Source organism: Loxodonta africana, chromosome 5 (genome assembly GCF_030014295.1).
Source record: "Loxodonta africana isolate mLoxAfr1 chromosome 5, mLoxAfr1.hap2, whole genome shotgun sequence".
In the NCBI taxonomy this organism is placed as follows: Eukaryota; Metazoa; Chordata; class Mammalia; order Proboscidea; family Elephantidae; genus Loxodonta; species Loxodonta africana.
In genome coordinates this window covers 15,693,638-15,710,416 of record NC_087346.1, presented here as the reverse complement: position 1 = coordinate 15,710,416, position 16,779 = coordinate 15,693,638, and the positions used below count along the sequence as shown (strand labels likewise).

At 35.3% G+C, this 16,779-nt stretch overlaps 1 protein-coding gene across 5 annotated transcripts in view; it reads left to right on the top strand.

Moving 5' to 3' along the window:
* The window catches only part of LARP1B (La ribonucleoprotein 1B), a 150,904-nt gene that overhangs the window by 93,502 nt on the left and 40,623 nt on the right, over positions 1-16,779 (top strand). For 4 of the 5 annotated variants that reach the window (XM_023548664.2, XM_023548665.2, XM_064285329.1 and 1 more), the window contains one exon: positions 9,141-9,264. The exons of the other annotated variant lie outside the window; for it this stretch is intronic. In XM_023548664.2, the coding sequence (XP_023404432.1) occupies positions 9,141-9,264 (124 nt within the window). The remainder of the gene's footprint in view (positions 1-9,140; positions 9,265-16,779) is intronic. 5 annotated transcript variants of the gene reach the window in all.

The following is a 16,779-nucleotide window of genomic DNA, read 5'->3' as shown; positions in this document are numbered from 1 at the left end:
TTTTCCTGGTTTCCCTTAGTTCTTTGTACATGGTTTCCTTTAGCTCATGGAACATATTTAAGACAATTGATTTAATGTGTTTGACTAGTAACTACAATGTTGGGCTTCCTCAGGGATGGTTTCTATTGCATTCTTTTTTTCCTGTGAATGGGCCATACTTTCTTGTTTCTTTGTATGTTTTGTAAATTTTTGTTGAAAACTGGACATTCTGGGTATTTTAGTATGATAGCTCTGAAAATCTGATTCTGTCATTTCTCAGGAATTGATGCTGCTACTTGATTAAGGCTGCAGTCATTTGTTTAGTGACTTTTCTTAACCAGTTTTGCAGAGTATGTATTACAGTGTGTGTGGTCACTGAAGTTTCTGTTTCATTATCTTTGCAGTCAGCCAGTGATCTGAAAGATTTCACCTAAATAAATAAGTAAATATAATGGCACACTAGCTATTTAAGCTGCTGCCGCTCCAGGAGAAGCCACTGCTGCCGAGAGGGCTGAAACTGCAGCAATCATCTGGACCAGACTTTTAGGGCACCACTAGACAAACTCAAATGTACAACCCCAAATCTTTGGAGGACAACGTCTCCACTGCTTGTCCTGGTACCAGCCAGCCGTTTTAGGAATGAGGGCCACCATTCCCACCACCACAACCATGGTGAGAAATGGAGGATGGTTGCCAGTTGCCACATGTGGCTCACCTACAAAAGATCAGCAACACCTTCCTTCATCAGGCGCTCTGTTGGTGATTGTAAGTGTCTAATTAGGTTCCAGAGTTTCAAAATAGTTGATTTCAGTTGTTCTTTCCAGTTCAATTGTTACTTTGAACTTCTTACTCCACCATTTTGCATCTCACAGATTTTTTATCATTAATTATATACTAATGCTTCCTCTTGTCTTTGTGGGACTTCAGAAGTATATAATCAGTGGCCTGTTAGCTTTCCATTTGCCTGTCTGATGTTGCATAGGAATCTCATTTATATTCTGTTTCTCCTTTAAAATAAAGTAAAAGGAAATCCACCCCAAACCTGTTTCCTATCTTTCTTATCTTGGTTGGATGCCTTGGGAATCCCCATTAACTTTTTCTGACTTACAGCATGGATTTTGCCACTGGGACCTTTCAGTTTTTTTTCCTATGCATTTCTATTGCAATGTAATAGTTCTGGTTTGCATAATTTCTCAATGGTATTTGTGCAATAGGTTCTTGGCTCTAGGTCATTCTCTTTGTAGTTTTCCTCTTCTCAAAGTAATCTTTCCTCCTTCTTCCTTTCTATTTCTAGCAATTAAGGGGATTTATTACTGGAAATCCATGAAGCAGTGCTTACTTTCAGTCAAAACTTCATCTAAGGCTTCCAAGAATGATTTGCCTTATTCTCCTGCCATCTTTGGGAGTACTTATCTCTGTGTTAGCTTCATTTTCAGTCAGCTTTTCTCCATCTGGCAACAGTGATGGCCACTGACAGTTTCAGACTTATATCATTTTCAAAATGAGGAATGCCAAGGAAAAGAATGCTAATTCCTTAGTTTTTCTAAAATGTAAATCTGACCATCTTCCTATTCTCAATGGTATTTAATAAAATTCCTTGGCAAACAAGAATTCGTGATTTGGTTGTTATGTATCTGTCTACCTACAGTGTGCCGCTGCTTTAAAATTCATGGTCTGTAAATAGCAAGTTATCGATTTATGCTTTCATGTTGCACATGCTGTTTCATCTGCCTGCAGTATCTTTCCATATTGTTTACTTGCCAGACTCCTTTTTATCTTTCAGATTGGAAAACCAAGTTAGGTTACTACTTTCTGGCAATTTTTTTTTTTTAATATATGCTTTTCTAGCCATCTACTCCAGAAAAATCACCCTCCTACCACTGTTACTCATGCGTACCTATTTTTATCTCTTGAACTAATTTGTTATTAATTTCTTTACAAGTTCTTTTTGTTTACTAGATTATTAAGTCTCTTTGAGTCCTTTTAGAACAGTACAAAGTAGAAGTAAAAAAAAAGACTTTGGTTGTACATCCAGTAGTGGTAGACTAGGTAATTTAGATCAGCCTTTCTGCTGAGAACAACCAGAAAATTAGGCAAGTAAAAAAGTCTGTGTTAAAGCACATTATAGCTAAGAAGACAGTAAAGAATTATGTGGTCAACACCTGGAAGAAAAAGGAAGCCTAGAGAAATAAGGCCTGTATTTGGGCCTGTATTTCCCCTAGAGGCATCTGCCAGTTTCAGAAAAAGTAGCTCAGAAGCTAAGTAGAGCTTTAAAAGAAAACTCATAGGTCTAAAAACTAGGGGGATTAAAATTGGAGTTCAGGACTCAAACAGAGGGAGGCCTTCAGTAAAACTTTCAGGTTTTGGTGTGGAACACTGTAGATCTACATCCTAGAAATTAGCGCCAACTGGAAAAGACCTGCTCTCAGTAGGTATTAATGCCAAGCTTTTAATTGTTTTAATCTCTTATTGGATGAACATGCTAATGCCACTAGCCACTTGCCTGAAGCAAAGACAAATCTTTTCTGGTGGAAAATAACATCCTAGGCCTCAAATTTTTAGTAATAACATCTGGCCCTGAAAAACTAATGAGGCATACAAGAAGAAGAGACGATGTGATAGGAAAAAAAAAACAAAAAACAAAAAAAACAAAGTAGAAACAGACCCACAGGGATTCAGATAATAGTTATCAGGCAGACTTTAAAATAACTATAAAATGTGTTAAAAAGAAAACCAAAACATAAGATGGAGAATTTCAGCAGAAAACTAGAAACTGTTAGAAATAATCCAGTTGAAATTCTAGAACTGAAAAATACAATAATTTTGTGCAGTGGATGGGCTGACTAGCAGTTAGCACAGCTGAATAGAGAATTACTGAACTGGAAGAAGGAGCAAAAGAAAAATCCAGAGTGAATCACAGCTATACAAAAAGATGGAAAATACAGAAAAGAGTGTAGGAAACGTAAGAGGTACAGTTGAAAGGTCTAACATACATGTAATTGGAGTCTTAGAAAGGAGGAGAGAGAGAATAAGGCAGAGTTAATATTTAAAGAAATTAGGGCTGAGAATTTACCAAAACTGATGAAAGACTAAAAGGGACAAATTCAAGTATCCCTAAGAACTCCAAAGAAGATAAATACAAAGAAAACCATATCAAAACCATCACTGCTAAAAACTAGTAACAAAAGCCAGAGGAAAAGAACAGATTACTTTTAAAGGCTCAGTAGTAAGACTTTCAACTAACTTCTTAGCAGAAACAATGGAGGCCAGAAGACAATGAAATTATACCATCATGATGTATTACTGAAAAAAAGGGAAAATAGCCTTCAAGAATAAAGGTAAACAAATCATTGAAATGTACACTTAAAATAGGTGTTTTTTTTTTTTTAATTGAACCTTAGATGAAGTTTTGCAGAGCAAACTAGTTCCTCATCAAACAGTTGGTACACACATTGTTGTATGACATTGGTTCACAACCCCACATGTGTACACTCTCCCTTCTCAACCCAGCGTTCCTGTTCTTTCCTGCCTTCCAGTCCCTGCCCCAGGGCTAGTGTACCCCATTAGTCTTGTTTTGTTCCATGGAACTGTTCAATCTTTGGCTGAAGGGTGAACCTCAGGAATGACCTCATTACTGAGCTGAGAGGTTGTCTGGGGGCCATACTCTCAGGATTTCTCCAGTCTCTGTCAGGCCAGCAAGTCTGGTCATTCTTTTTGAGTTATAATTTTGTTGTGCATTTTTCTCCAGCTCTGTCTGGGACCTTATATTGTGATCCCTGTCAGAGCAGTCAGTGGTGGTAGCCAGGCACCATCTAGTTGTACTGGACTCAGCCTCAGTGCAGGCCATGGTAGGTGTGGTCAAAATAGGTGAATTTTAAGGTATGTAAATTATATAAGTAAAGCTGTTAAAAAATGAAGATAAAACATTTTCAAACAAAAACATAGAAAAATTATTTTCAGCAGATTCTCCTTAAAGAAAATACTAAATGGAGTTTTTCAGGCAGATGAAAATGATTCCAGAAAGAAGGTGGAGATATAAGAATGAACAAAGAGTAATGGAAAGGGTAAATACATGTGTAAATTTGAATGAATATTCACTGAATACAACAAAGCTTGTGTAATTATATTGATAGTCAAAGTAGATTTTTAAGGCAAAAAGAATTATCCAAGATATAAAAGAGGAACATTTCATAAACATCAAAGATTTAGTTGCCTTGGAAGATATAATAGTTCTAAATTTGTATGCATCTAATAATATATCCTTAAAATACATAAGGGAAAAATTGACATAGAAATAGGCAAATTCATAATCATAGTGGGAGAGTTTGGCATATCTTATCATCTGATGGACTAAGTAGACCAGAACATCGGTAAGGATATGGAAGATATAAACAACAAAATTAAGAAACTTGGCCTAATTGACATAAGTGAAGCACTACATTCCACAACTGCAGAATATGTATTCTTTTTAGACCCTTACACCATATGCAAAAAAATCAATCCTAGATGGATTGTAGATCTAAATGCGAAAGGCAAAATAATGAAACTTCTAGATGATAACATAATATGCCAATGATATTTCAGTAGGAAAATATTTATTAAATGCATTATATTTGATGAAGAACTTCTTTGTATCTAAAAACACCATTAAGAGAGTGAAAAGGCAAGTTAACAGAATGGAATAAGATATTTGTAACATTTTATAAAGAACTCTTGCAAATCAACAAGAGAAGCCTGTAGAAAAATGAGCAATAGAATTGAAAGGCACCTCACAAAAGGAGCTTTTCAAATCAACAAGTATAGGAAAGATTTTCAGTCTTATTAGCATTCACAAAGATGGAAATTAAAATCACAGTGAGATAGCACACACACGTACCAGAATGGTTAATTAAAAAAAAAAAAAATTTTTTTTAAATAATTATAGATTCACAGGAAGTTGTAAAAATAATACAGAGTCCTGGATATCTTTACCCAGTTCCCTCCAAAGATTACATCTTAACTGTAATAAGATGGCAAAACCAGAAAACTGACATTTTTTATTATAAATATGTTCTCATAGTTCTGTGTCATTTTATCACAGTTAGATTTATGTAACCACCACCACAATCACCACAAAACTCCCTAGTGCTACCCCACTAGCCTCCCTGCATTACCCCCACCCCCTGGCAACCACTAATCTGTTCTCCACGTGTAGAACTTTGTCATTTTGAGAATGTTCTATAAATGTATGAAACCATACAGTATGTGACCTTTTGAGATAGCATTTTTCACTCAGCGTAACACCTTTAAGATCATCCCAGTTGCATTTATCCACAAATGACTGCCCTGATGAGGAACACAACAGAGCGTCCCTGATGGAGCAGGAGAAAAGTGGGGTGCAGAACCCAAATTCTACTAAAAGGACCAGACTTAATGGTCTGACTGAGACTGGAGGGACCCCAGAAGACATGGCCCCTGGACTCTGTTAGCCCAGAACTGAAACCATTCCCGAAGCCAACTCTTCGGACAAAGATTAGACTGGACTCTAAGACAAAGTGATGCTTGTGAAGATAGTGCTTCTTAGCTGAAGTAGATACATGAGACTAAATGGGCAGCTCCTGTCCAGAGGCAAGATGAGAAGACAGAGAGGGACAGGAGCTGGTTGAATGGACACAGGAAATACAGGGTGGAAAGGAGGAGTATGCTGTCACATTATAGGGACAGCAACTAGGGTCACATAACAATGTGTGTATAAATTTTTATATGAGAAAGTAACTTGAACTGTAAACTTTCACTTAAAGCACAATAAGAAAAAATTGTGGCTCTTTTGTAAAGTGCTAAATAGTAAATATTTTAAGCTTTGTGGGCCGTGCATTCTCTGTTGCAGCTGCAGTCACGCATCGCTTAACATCCATGATACATTTGTGAAACAGGACCCTCTGTGATTTGGACATTTTGCAAACACCATGTTATAGGCAGTACCCGTGTTATGAATGTCAGACTTACGGACACCTTGTGCTTAAGAACGGTCTGCCATAAAGCCTATTGTGTTAAAAATTTGAGTTAAATACACCTGGCAGCAGAATCCCTTTGTATGCAAGAGATATGTAATAAACCTGTTGTGTGTGGGAAGCTGTTGCACTATGTTCAGTTAAGCCCCGCATCTCCATGTTCTGTCTTCTGATCAGGAAACGATTTTGGTATAAAGACAGAAGCTGAATAATCATTTTAGGTATTGTCATTAAAAGAATGTAGATCATATTTTAAAAGACTAATGAGATTGTTGAATGGTGTGGGCTGACAAATCATTATTCATATCTGAAGACCAAAGGAAAAGATTCTTTGGTTAGGGAGCTCTTGAGAGCAAGGCACGACTATTTTGTAATGATGAAGTCACTTTGGTTCCATGTGACAAAATACTTTTGTTATGTTTTTTACCTACTTAAATACTCTGTTATAACATTATGGGAACACATTTGTATATGCAGATGGACCTTGCCCGAACAGATGTTATGCAGCACAAGACTGTACTCAACAGGGAAGCAGCTATAGGCAATATGGAAAGAGCGGGTGTGGCTGCGTTCCAGTAAAACTATTTACAAAAATAGGCTTTGGTCTTTGGGGGCTGTAGTTTGCTGATCCCGCTATGGAGCCATAAACTGCAGTTACACACAACTACATGGATGTACCTCACAGACATAACTTTGCATGAAAGAAGCAATACATTATGGTTCCATTTTTTAAAATAAGGTTCAAAAATGGGCAAAATCAATCAGTGGTGTTGAAGTCAACATAGCGATTATCTTTGGGGAGAAGAGAGGAGGTAGTGGTGGGAATGGACATGAGGAGGCCTTCGGGGGAGGTAGTAGTATGTTCTCTCCCTGAGTGGTAGTTGCTTAGGCATGTTCTGTTTTGATTACTCATGTGATGTGTAGTTATGATTTGTGAGCTTCTGTAGTGTATATTGTCATACTTCAGTGAATAAGTTTTAATAATTCAAAACAAAAAGTATACTCTTTGTGTTTCCTTGAGGGGAAAACTGTGTTTGTTATTCATCTCTGCCATGTGGTAATATAATAAAACTTATTGAATTTAAATGGGAGTTGTTAATAGCAATCTTTATAGAAAGATAAGGCATAGTGAGTAGTGAGTACTGACTCTGATCTTAGCTTGAAGAGCTTTTAGAAGTCTTGAGGAAACAATTAAAAAAAAAAAATTTTTTTTTTTTAATTGTACTTCAGATGAAGGTTTACAGAGTAAACTAGTTTCTCATTAAACAATTAATACACATTGTTTTGTGACATTGGTTGCCAGCCCCATGACATGTCAACACTCTCCCCTTCTCGACCTTGGGTTCCCCATTACCAGCTTTCCTGTCCCCTCCTGCCTTCTCATCCTTGCCCCTGGGTTGGTGTGTTCATTTAGTCTTCTTTTGTTTTATGGGCCTGTCTAATCTTTGGCTAGAAACCCTGGTGGCGTAGTGGTTAAGTGCTATGGCTGCTAACCAAAGGGTCAGCAGTTCGAATCTGCCAGGCGTTCCTTGGAAACTCTATGGGGCAGTTCTCCTCTGTCCTGTAGGGTCTCTATGAGTCGGAATCGACTCGATGGCATGGGGTTTGGTTTTTTGTTTTGGTAATCTTTGGCCAAAGGGTGAACCTCAGGAGTGATTTAAGTACTGAGCTATAAGGGTGTCTGGGGGCCATACTCTCGGGGTTGCTCCAGTTTCTGTTAAACCAGTAAGTCTGGTCTTTTTTTTTTTTTTGGTGAGTTAGAATTTTGTTCTACTCTTTTCTCCAGCTCTGTCCGAGGAAACAATTTTGGTATAAAGACAGAAGCTGAACAATCATTTTAGGTATTGTCATTAAAAGAATGTAGATCATATTTTAAAAGACTAATGAGATCGTTAAATGGTGTGGGCTGACAAATCATTATTCATATCTGAAGACCGAAGGAAAAGATTCTTTGGTTAGGGAGCTATTGAGAGCAAGGCACAACTATTTTGTAATGATGAAGTCAATTTGGTTCCATCTGACAAACACTTCTGTTATGTTTTTTACCTACTTAAATACTCTTTGGTGTTGTTCATTCAAGGGTCATGGGCACATTAGCACCATGTGGTGTCAATGTGATAGAGGGTTTATTGGGGGAAAACTTACAAGAAGTAGTAGAGTGAAAGCAATCTCTTGAACCTTTTTTTTTTAATCCCGTGGTTTAGTCCAGGCATATATGACCTTCATGCACCACAGCCATCAACCTTCCTTCCAGTAGAAAGTAGCCCTCACATCTGCAATGCTCTATCTACATATACTCGTAGGTTAGGGCAACAACATCTAAGCAACTGTGTAACAATGGTTAGGAAGGGGAGCCTCCAGACCCCTGGGGCAGGAATTGGTCTATTTCTTCCTTTGCGCTAACAACTCTGACCTATTGAGCCTCCTTGCCGCTAGCTTCCAGGACCATCCAATTTGTCTTTTCATCAGGTGAATCCTATTACTAGAAAATAAAGTAAAAACTTCTTGGCTTGGTACTAAAAGGTCTTCTAGTAGTTTTCTCTAATTTATCAGGCCTTTTGCCACTGGTCCTACACAGAATTTCTCCTTCACGTAATTACTTGTAATAAACACATTGTTTATTCCAAGCTTCTCATCTTTGCTCACATTACCTGCTTTTCCCTTTCTCTAAATTCTCATCCTTTAAGAGCTGCTTTTGTCCCCTCTCTTCTGTGATACCTTCCTGATGACCTGAATTCTTAAGCCAAATATTATAACTTTTCATATTCTGCTTAGTATTAGTAGTTTCTATGTATATATCTCTTCCACCTAACTTGTAAATTAGGGCAAGGAACATAGGCTACTTTGCAACCTCTGTAGTACCCTAACAGTCTTGAGTATAAATGCTCAACAAGTAATAATTAGTATGTATGTTCTTATAATGTGTTTGAATTATAAAATATTCATAATATTTTAGGGTCAATGGTTTTTTTTTGGTTTATGCCTCTATTAGACTCTGGATATTAATTGTTATAGTATAATGCTAGATTCTTAATTAGAACTTTTTTTTTTTTAATGTACTGCAGTTAATCCCAGTTTTAAAAACTCATTTTTTGAGGTTGGTATCAAATTATTGTCTGTTGGTTACTCTATTAGCCAGTTTAGTAATTAGATTCCTCCATTCTACTTCAGCAAGAAGTTGAGAACTTTAAGAAGCTAAATCTCATTAGTAAAGAGCAATTTGAAAACCTAACACCTGAACTTCCTTTTGAGCCAAACCAAGAAGTTCCTGTAGCACCTTCACAGTCCCAGCAAGGTATGTAAATCTGCTTTTATGTAAATGTCTGAATAATATTAAAGCAGTTCTAAATTAACTTTTTAATGTTGGTTCCTTTTTTCTTTATTTGGGGAAAATATTTAGGTATCTGTTAAGATACTAGAATTTTAAAACTCAACTTCAGAAAATTTTAAAGACATAAATACAGATCATAAATTTGGTGAGACAGCTTTTCCTGTAAAAGGACAAAATTGGAATCCCATCTTACTTTTGATGATTAGGGAGATAATTATAAAAGTGACCTAGAAAATAACTATTGTAATACTAGATCATGCTCAAAACCAGCCTCTTCCTTAAAAAATAGGCAGAATTGATTGCCCTTTGTATATCTGGTGTGATTTTTAAATTTCTGCAGTTATTTCTCTTAAAAATTCTCAAAAACTTGCTGATTCCTTAAAATACACACCTGGAGTCACTGTTTGTTTTAAGGCTTTAGCTGTGTGGCAATGTAAATACACCTGGGAGATATATAAATTGAACCTGACATTTTCAGACAATATGACTGATTTTCTCGTGATCTTTCCTGAAGTCAAGGGAAAAACAAAACAAAACGCTTTTATTTTGACCTACAGAGAACTGTATAATGAAACCGCATGTACCCATTACTTACCTTTAACACTTAATCAATTTTTGTTTCACCTAAATTCCATTCACTCCCTCTACCTCTCACTGGGTTTAGTTTGAAGCAAACTCCCAATTATATTATTTGTATTATCTCATCCCTAAATATATCTGTGTTTTTAAAAAGATAGGACTGTCTTTTAACACATAATAACACAGTACAGTTATCACATCTAAAATTAAGAATAATTCATTAATATAAAAAATCTAGTATTCAGATTTCCTCATTTATCACTTTAAAAAAATTTTTTTTAAAGTTTCTTAAAGCAGGATCCAATAAGATCCAAATATTGCAGTAGGCTAATATTGCTTTTAGTTTGTAGGTTAAGCCTATTTATTTTTTAAAGAATTTTTCCTTGCAGTTTATTTGTTGAAAAAACTGGATTGTCCCATAGAGTTTCTCCAGATGGCATACTTACGGTTTCATTAAACCTGTTTTTCTGATTCTGGATTTTCCAAAAATTGTTAGCTTGATAAAGAGGCTTGATCAAATTATGGCTCAGATTTTTGCAAGAATATGTCATATATTGAATACTTCCACCAAGATGTTGATAATACTTGGTTGTTCTCTTTTTGTGATGTTAGCAGCCATTGATCATTGCTTAGAGCTTTGATTTCACTAGGGGTTGGAAAATGGTGATCATTCTACTTTTATCATTGCCTCTTTATTTAATAGCTAGAATACTTTCATAAAGGGAAATTTCCCTTCATTGACTGTTTATCCTGCAATAGAGTTCTTACAGGAAAGGGAGAATAAATGCTTTAATTCTTTCCCTTTATTTGCTGGTTTTTTGTTATCAGCTGGTTCCCTAGCATCCTTCATTGGTAACCAATGAGGTTTGTTTTTGCATTTAAGTTATCATATGAACTCGAACATATTAAAAGGGTTTCACTTTGTTATAGTTATTATTCTGTGCCATTTATCAGTTTATTGACTTTCAGTCACAAATTCACCTTCATTGCCTTGCTCTGTGGTGATGCAACTGAACTTGGTAAACTTTCTTGTTTGCCAGGGGTCACATTTGTTAAGTTTGTCGGGACTCACGTTGCTGTTGAGTGAGTTGGTCACTGTTTCTAGGCCTTTTCAATTGAAAGAACTGGGAAATTTTTTTAAAGAGAAAAACACATTGTGAGTTCATGTTGATATTTTCTGTTCAAATTGGGGATTACAGGTTTTAATTTTAACTTCTTTAATTTTATATTTGTATCATTTTTTGATTACATGAAAAAAATCTTTGTTCTTTACCACATTAACAGGGTAATGTGCTCGGCTGCTAGCCGAAAGGTGAGCGGCTCAAACCAGTGGGAGAAAGATGTAGCAGTTAGCTCCGGTAAAGATTACAGCCTTGGAAACCCTGTGGGGCGGTTCCACTCTGTCCTATAGGGTCACTATGAGTCAGAATTGACTCATCAGCAATGGGTTTTATTTTGGATGGTGTAATAGTTTCAGAATAACAATAATATTAAATAATATTATTATTTTGAATATTTAAAGGACATTACTTCTTTTAAAGTTCTTTATGTTCTTAGGTTATCCCATTAGAGTATTCAGTCAAAATACTGAGTTTTTTTATTGTTAAGTTTGAGAATTTTGCTCCTTAGCACATAACAGAGAAAATGAAAGTCACAAATGAGATAAATTTTGCATTGCATGAAATTAACAAACAGTATCACAGAAATCTAAAATCTTAAAAATCAATGTGAAAAAGGCAAACATCGGTAGAAAAATTAGTAAATAAAACATAAACAGGAATTTGACAGAGTAAAATTAAATGGCCAATAAATATGCAGAGATGCTATCCTCATTATTTTGCTGATATTTGCCTTTTAAAGCCACAGGGATATATCACATTAAAAACTAACAGCTTCACCTCAGGGGACACGCTTGCAAATGTTTACCAGGAGATAAGTGCAAGAACATCTATGGCAACATTGTTCATAATAGGAAAAAGTAAATGGAAACTACATGTTGACATTTTTGAACTGGTGTATGTTTGTTGTATGTATTTTCACCACAATAAAAAGTTAATGAAAACTAAAAAATGCCCATTTACAGTAGAACATACTATAAGATATATATTCATACACAGGAAGAATATACAACAGTGAAAGCTACGCGTGACAAACTAAACTAAAACTACGTGTGACAAAATGGATTAATCTCAAAAATTTCAGTGAATAAAAAATAAACTAGTCACAAAGGAGTTCATTCAGTGTAATACCATCGTATAAAGTATAAAATTCTTGGATACTTGCATAGCTCGCAGAAACCATGAATACAGGAACAAGGAGAATTTTAATACAAAAGTTCAATGTAGTGGTTTACTTCTGGGAAAAGGGGGAAATCCCGTCTAGAAGATCTGCACTTGGGTTTGCTTATTGCTTGCTGTTAGTTGTCATTGAGTCGACTCGGACTCATGGTGACCTAAGGTGTAACAGAAGGAAATATTGCCTGATCCTGGGCCGTCTTCATAACTGCTAATATATTTGAGCCCATTATTGTAGCTATTGTGTTAATCCATATTGTGGAGGGTTTCCCTCGTTTCCACTGACCCTCTGCTTTACGAAACATGATGTCCTTTTTCAGCGACTGGTCTTTCCTGATGACAGGTCCCAAGTAAGCAAGATGAAGTCTTGTCATTTTCATTTCTAAGGAGCATCCTGGATATACTCCCAGATAGGTTTGCTAGTATCTGGAATTTATGTATTGGTCTAGTTGGTGGGTATATGAGTATCAACTCTATCTTTAAATGTACAAATGTATATTATATACATTTATTGATCTTTCATGCTATAATCTCTAGTTTTTAAAAATGTGAACAGAAAATAAAGAACAAATTAGAAAGGTAGAAATCAGTCTAACAAGAAATGTTGAATAGATTAACTCAGATTAAGACATTTTCTGATTGGATTTAAAAAAAAACTTAGCTCTATGATGTTTACATGTCATCAGTATACAGAAAGATTATAAGGCAAAGAATGGAAAATGGTATAAAAGAATGATACTGATAGAATATTCTATTACTAGGTACTAATAAAAATTCTATTACAAAATAGAAGTTAGAACATACAGAAGGTGCTTATACTTACTGTGCTCAATATCTATCTTCCTGTTTATCCTCCCTACCCACTCCAGATAGGCCTCTGCTCCCCATACTCCAAATCAGCTTTTGATAGTGTCACCAGAGATCTCCATATTTAATCTAGGGGTCAAATCAGTCCTAATTTACCTGACATCATCATTAGATCAAATTAATTACTCAGTCTTGAAACACATCTTTCTTCCAGAACACCATACACTTAGTTCTCCTTCTGCCTCATGCTAGTCTCATTTGTAAGTCCTTCCGCATTGCCCCAACCTTTAAAGTTTGGGTGCTTTAGGACTCAGTCTCAAATTTCTTATGTTTTTTATCCTAAGTAACTCCACAGGTAAGTAGCATCTAGTTTCATGGTTTTAAATAGCATTATTATATTAGTGAGGGGCATTTATATGTACAGACCAAACCTCTACCCTGCATTCCAAATACCCAACTGTGTTGTCAGTAGTTATACTTGGATACTTATTTTCCAGCACCATTTGTTAAAATGTCTATCCTTTCTCCATTGGTTACCTTTTCGCAGACCCATGCACATAGTCAATTGATTTTCAACTATATGTATGGGTCTGTTTTTGGACTCCATATTCTCTTCAGTTGACCCTTATGTTTATCCTTTGGCCACAGCACACTGTCTTGATGATTGTAGTCTTACAGTGAGGTAGTATGAGTCCTTCAACTCTTTTCTTCTTTTTCAAAATTGTTTTGGCTATTCTTGTTTCTTTGCCTTTTCATGTAAATTAAAGAAGCAGCTTATTGATTTATAACAAAAAACCCAGTTGGTATTTTCATTGGAATTGTGTTGAATCTACAGATTAGTTTGAGGGAAATTGACATCTTAATAGTATTAAATTTTCCAATCTAGGAACATGGTATACTTTTACATTTAAGTGCTTTTTTTGTTATTTCTTCAGTGTTTAATAGTTTTCAGTGTATTTTGCACATATTTTCTTGATATGCACCTAAATATTTTATGTTTTGGGGGTTTGGTACTTTAAACATTTAAAAATTTCCAATTGTTTATTGCTATTTATAGAAATATAATTGACCTTGTATCCTGTAATCTTGCAAAATTCACTTATTAGCTTTAGTAGCTTTTTTGTAGATTCTTTGGTATTTTCTGTATAGACAGACATGTTGTCTATTAATAGAGGTAGTTCTATTTTTTACTTTTCTAACTGTTGCCTTTTTTTTTTTCCTGGCCTTATTTCACTAGTTAGCAGTTGCCTTTGAGTTGATTCTGACCCTTGGAGACCCCATGTGTGTCAAAGTAGGACTGTGCTCCATAGGGTTTTGAATGGCTGATTTTTTGGAAGTAAATACCAGGCCTTTCTTCCAAGGTGCCTCTGGGTGGACTTGAACCCCCAACCTTTCAGTTAGCAGCTTAGTGTATTAGCTGTTTCCTGGAGACTCCATTGCACTGGCTAGGACCCTCAATATGATGTTGAATAGAATTGGCAAGAGCGGACATCCTTGTTCCCCTCATGTTAGGGGGAAAGCAGTCTTTCGCCATGAAGTGTATGATATTAGTTATTGGTTTTTCATAGATGCCCTTTATCAGCTTGGGGAAGTTGCCTTCTTATTCCTAGTTTGCTGAGAGTTTTTAATCATGAATGGATATTGAATTTTCTTTTTTCTGTATCTTTTGAAATCATATGGTTTATCTTATTAGTCTGTTGATGTTGTAAAATTACATTGATTGGTTTGCAAATGTTGAACTAGTCTTGCATTCTCAGGATAAACCTCAATTGGTCACAATATATGATCCTTTTTATATGTTGTTAGATTTCATTTGCTGGTTTTTTGTTTTTGAGGATTTTTCACTATATTCATGAGGAATATTGGTCTGTAGTGTTCTCTTTTGGGGGGGTTATCTTTGTCTGGTTTTGGTATTGGGCTAGTGCTGACCTCATGAAATGAATTGGAAAGTGGTCCCTCATCTTCTATGTTTTGGAAGAGTTTGTATAGGATTGGCATAATTTATTGCCTACAGGGAAACCCTAGTGGCTTAGTGGTTAAGACCTCCTTGGTGCTCCTTGGAAACCCTATGGGGCAGTTCTACTCTGTCCTATAGGGTCACTATCAGTCAGAATCGACTTGACAGCAACAGGTTTGCGTTTTTTTTTGGTTATTCCTTACAGGGTTGGTAGAATTCACCAGTGAAGCCATCTGGATGTAGAATTACTGCAAAATTTTTTGTTTACAAATTTAATTTTTTAAAATATATATATGTAATAGGTAATCTATTTTTTCCTGAATGAGCTTTGTAGTTTGTGTCTAAGGAACTTGTTTGTAATACTCCCTTTTTGCTCTTTTAATATTTACAAGCATGTCTCTTCTTTCACTCCTGTGTTCGTAATTTGTGTCTTTTTTTCTTCATTTTTTCCCTTGGTCAGTCTGGCTAGAGGTTTATCAGTTTATCAATTTCGTTTTCATTGATTTACCTTATTATTTCTCTTCCAAATTTCATTAATTTGTGCTCTTTATTATCCCCTTCTTTCCGTTTGATTGGGTTTATTTTGCTCTTCTTTTTCTAGTTTCTTAAGGTGGAAACTTAAATATTTGATTTGAGACCTTTTTCCCTTTCTGTTATATGCATTTAGTACTATAAATTTCTCTAAGTACTATTTTAGCGGAATCTCACAAATTTTGATAATGTGTTTTCGTTTTCATTCAATTCCAAATATTTTCCAATTTCACGTATATTTTTTTCTTCGATCCATCAGTTATGTAGAAAAGTTTTATTACAAACAACTTTCATGAAATATTCATTCCTTAGACACAAACTACCAGAGCGCACTCAGGAAAAAATTTATTTTATGATCCACAATTTGGTCTGTCTTGGTGAATGCTCCAGTGCATTAAAAAAAAGCATGTATTCTGCTGTTTTAGGGTAAAATGTTCTATAAATGTCTATTAGATTCAGTTGATAATGGTTGTTGTTGAGCTCTATATCCTTCCTGTTTTTTTTCCTACTAGTTCTATCAGTTACTGAGAGGAGTGTTGAAGTCTCCAACTATAATTACAGATTTGTCTGTTTCTCCTTTAACTTCTGTCAGTTTTTGCGTTGTGTATTTTCATGCTCATTTGATACATTTATTGTGTTTAGATTTAAGTTTATTAACATAGGTTAGTGAATTGATCCTTTTATCAATATATATTGATCCTCATTATCCCTGATAATTTTCTTTGCTCTGAAATCTAGTTGGATATTAATATAGCCACTCAGCATTCTCTTGATTACTGTTTGCATGGATATGGTATCTCTTTTTCCATCCTTTTACTTGCAGCCTACTTTAGCATTATATTTGAAGTGAGTTTCTTATAGGCACCATATAGTTGGGTCCTGTTTTTTCCCCAGTCTGACAATCTGCCTTTTAATTCATATGTTTAGACAATTTACATTTAATGTAATTATTAATATATTTGGATTTAGGTCTACTGTATTATTATTTGTTTTGTTTGTTCACTATTTTGTTTTTCTCTGTTTCCCTTCTCCTGCCTTCTTCTGGGTTATTTGTACATTTTCTTTGTATTCCATTTTAATTTATCGTGAGTTTGACACATACACTTCTTTGTACAGTTTTTTTAGTGGTTGCTGTAAGGATTGAAAAATACATACTTAACTTTTAAAAGCCTATTTAGAATCATCACTACAATAGGTATGTAGAAACTTTATCACCGTATAGATTTCTTTATGCTATAGTCATGTTGTATCTACCTACATTGAACCGTTCATCAGACAATGTAATAGTTTTTGCTTTTGATCATCAACATG